Source organism: Drosophila bipectinata, chromosome 3R (assembly GCF_030179905.1).
Source record: "Drosophila bipectinata strain 14024-0381.07 chromosome 3R, DbipHiC1v2, whole genome shotgun sequence".
Taxonomy (NCBI): domain Eukaryota; kingdom Metazoa; phylum Arthropoda; class Insecta; order Diptera; family Drosophilidae; genus Drosophila; species Drosophila bipectinata.
Window position 1 is genome coordinate 6,372,809 of NC_091739.1, and position 2,295 is coordinate 6,375,103.

Here is a 2,295-nt window from a genome sequence, read left to right on the forward strand (position 1 = left end):
TGGGGAAAGATGAGCAAGGACTGGGCGCCCGATATGATTACTTTTTCTTTTGTTTCCCATTTCGAAACTGGGGAAATCAAGGAAGCATGGCGGAAAGAACAAAGAAATTACTTTGCCAACGAGTGAACGGATATGAATAAAAAAGTGATCAATGCAATGAAAATGATTGTCTGCTCATCGTAGCGCTTCCTTCACAATTGAGCGCACAAAGTACTACGCCAGACGGTGCGAAAAAAAGATGAAAGCTACAAAGATAGCAACACTTTAATGAAAAGTAAAAAGAAACAATTTCAAAAACAATGAATCCTTGACTGATGAATCTGGTTGGATCAAAGAATATCCTGAAAAGTTCTTTCAGTGGGCTATAATAATCATTGAACATCTGGTACATGGTAGCATATAGAAAACTAATTACTAAAACATAGAAGTTTTCAATCAAGTCCACAATTTTTATTAACGATCGAAAGTTCAACAATAAAAACAAAACAAAATTTTGAAGCAATAAATCCTTGCTAGGACATCCAAACAGATCATTGCAAGTCCAGGCCTAAAAGTAAGAAAGTTTTACTATACTATATCAATAAAAAAACGTTTTAACCTCACCTGAAGTCTAGTTCGGTTAATCCACATTTGAGCAGGAGCGACAGGGGCAACCACACCGACATGGCTTGCAACCACAGCCGCCGGTCTTTACAGGAGGAGCGCCACAGGAGGAGCCTTCAGACTTGCCGCATTTGCACGGAACCTCCTCCGGCTCGTTTATGGTACAACTCTGGACGAGACACAGGGCCACAGCCATCAGGACAAACAATTTGGCATTAAACATTGTATACGACCAGTGATTGCACTCGAAACTGCTGCTCTTCCAATTAATTCCCAGTTTTTATAGTCAAACAGAGGGTACATTTTTATTTAATCAGATGATTTTTTTGACTACATTTTATTTGCATTTTAAAGATATATTTATTGGTAAACAATTTGTATACAACCCATATGGACATAATGTATTTATAGGCTTTTCGAGGTTAATGAGTTTTTAGCTGTGTAAATAGTCCATACATAACAATAAATGAAAAAGTCCCATTTAAGAGTTAAGTTCAGGAATTTTTTGAATGTTTGATGAATAATATTATCATAAACATGTTTTTTTGCTGTTGAGGAATCGATAAATATTTGTTTTTCTTTTAATTTAAATACACATTTTGGTTAATCAATTTAAGAACGATTTTATTTATTTAAACAGCTCAGTCACCAAATAACAAATGTCAACACAAATCCTTTTAGACCGGCCAAATATAAGAATAACTCAAAAATGCTAGAAAGAGTAAATATGTATAGTTAGAGAATAAACCAAACCTATTTAAATATTTCTTACGTTTTCGATTTTCTGCCGAGAATTTAAGAAGATGATTTAGACTGTAAAAGCGTTTCGTTTCAATGGATCCTTTTTTACCATTGCATCCACAAGGAGCTGGAACAGGAAATAAGGCCACCACAGGAAATCCTATCGGACACTTTTCGGGAATAAAATTTATGCAAAGGTCCTCCGAGACAGGTACAAGAGCTAACGAGTTTGTTGCTTAAATTATTTCAGTTTCAATAATTTAAATTACTTACGTTTTTGACCGCCTTCAACGCGTTTGTCATTTTCTATATCCATAAGAAATTCGTTTTGAAAAGGTCGACAAAGGCAATCCTGGAGAGTCCACTGATAGTTCCTGTACCAGATATTGCAGCTTGGTTCAGGATCAGGCTTGGACTCGGGTTCTGGTAGGGACTTGGCTTCAGGTTCCGATTCAGGCTCAGCCTGGGGCTCCTCTGCGGAACACCAATCGCCTACTCTCCAAACAGCCAAAACCAAAAGCAGCAATCTCAAATTGGGCATTGTAGTATCAGCATTAATAGTCTGACACCAAGTCTTTAATTTTACAATTAATTTGCCACGGCCACCAGCTTAGCTTTTTATATAAAAACTCATTTCTTTGTTTAAGCAGGGATGGATAACTCTTTTGTTTATTTAATCCCCCAAAAGGTTCAGTGTTTGCAGAACGTGCACCGCAAACTGCACGCGAATGTTTATTTATTTGACTAACCTTGACTGAAACCCAGCTCAGTTTTTCGTAAATTCCCCCAAAAATTGGCTATTAAAACACAAAACTCATAAGTTAAGTTTCAACAATAAATGACATATTTTAGGCAAAAAATTTTAACAAAGTGTAATAAAAATATTCAAAAATCATTCCAAGTCAATGTTGTAGTAAAACCAAGTCGTCAATGTTGTGGTTATTCGGCCTC

At 36.2% G+C, this 2,295-nt stretch overlaps 1 protein-coding gene across 1 annotated transcript; it reads right to left on the minus strand.

The window, feature by feature from the left end:
- Nucleotides 1-1,280: 1,280 nt before the first annotated feature.
- Nucleotides 1,281-1,885, minus strand: LOC108130945 (salivary glue protein Sgs-5-like). Its single transcript, XM_017249631.2, has 3 exons — nt 1,618-1,885; nt 1,376-1,564; nt 1,281-1,315 (listed from the first exon to the last, which is right to left on the minus strand). The coding sequence occupies exons 1-3, from the start codon at nt 1,883-1,885 to the stop codon at nt 1,281-1,283; spliced, it is 492 nt and encodes a 163-aa protein (XP_017105120.2).
- Between the last annotated feature and the right edge of the window lie 410 nt (nt 1,886-2,295).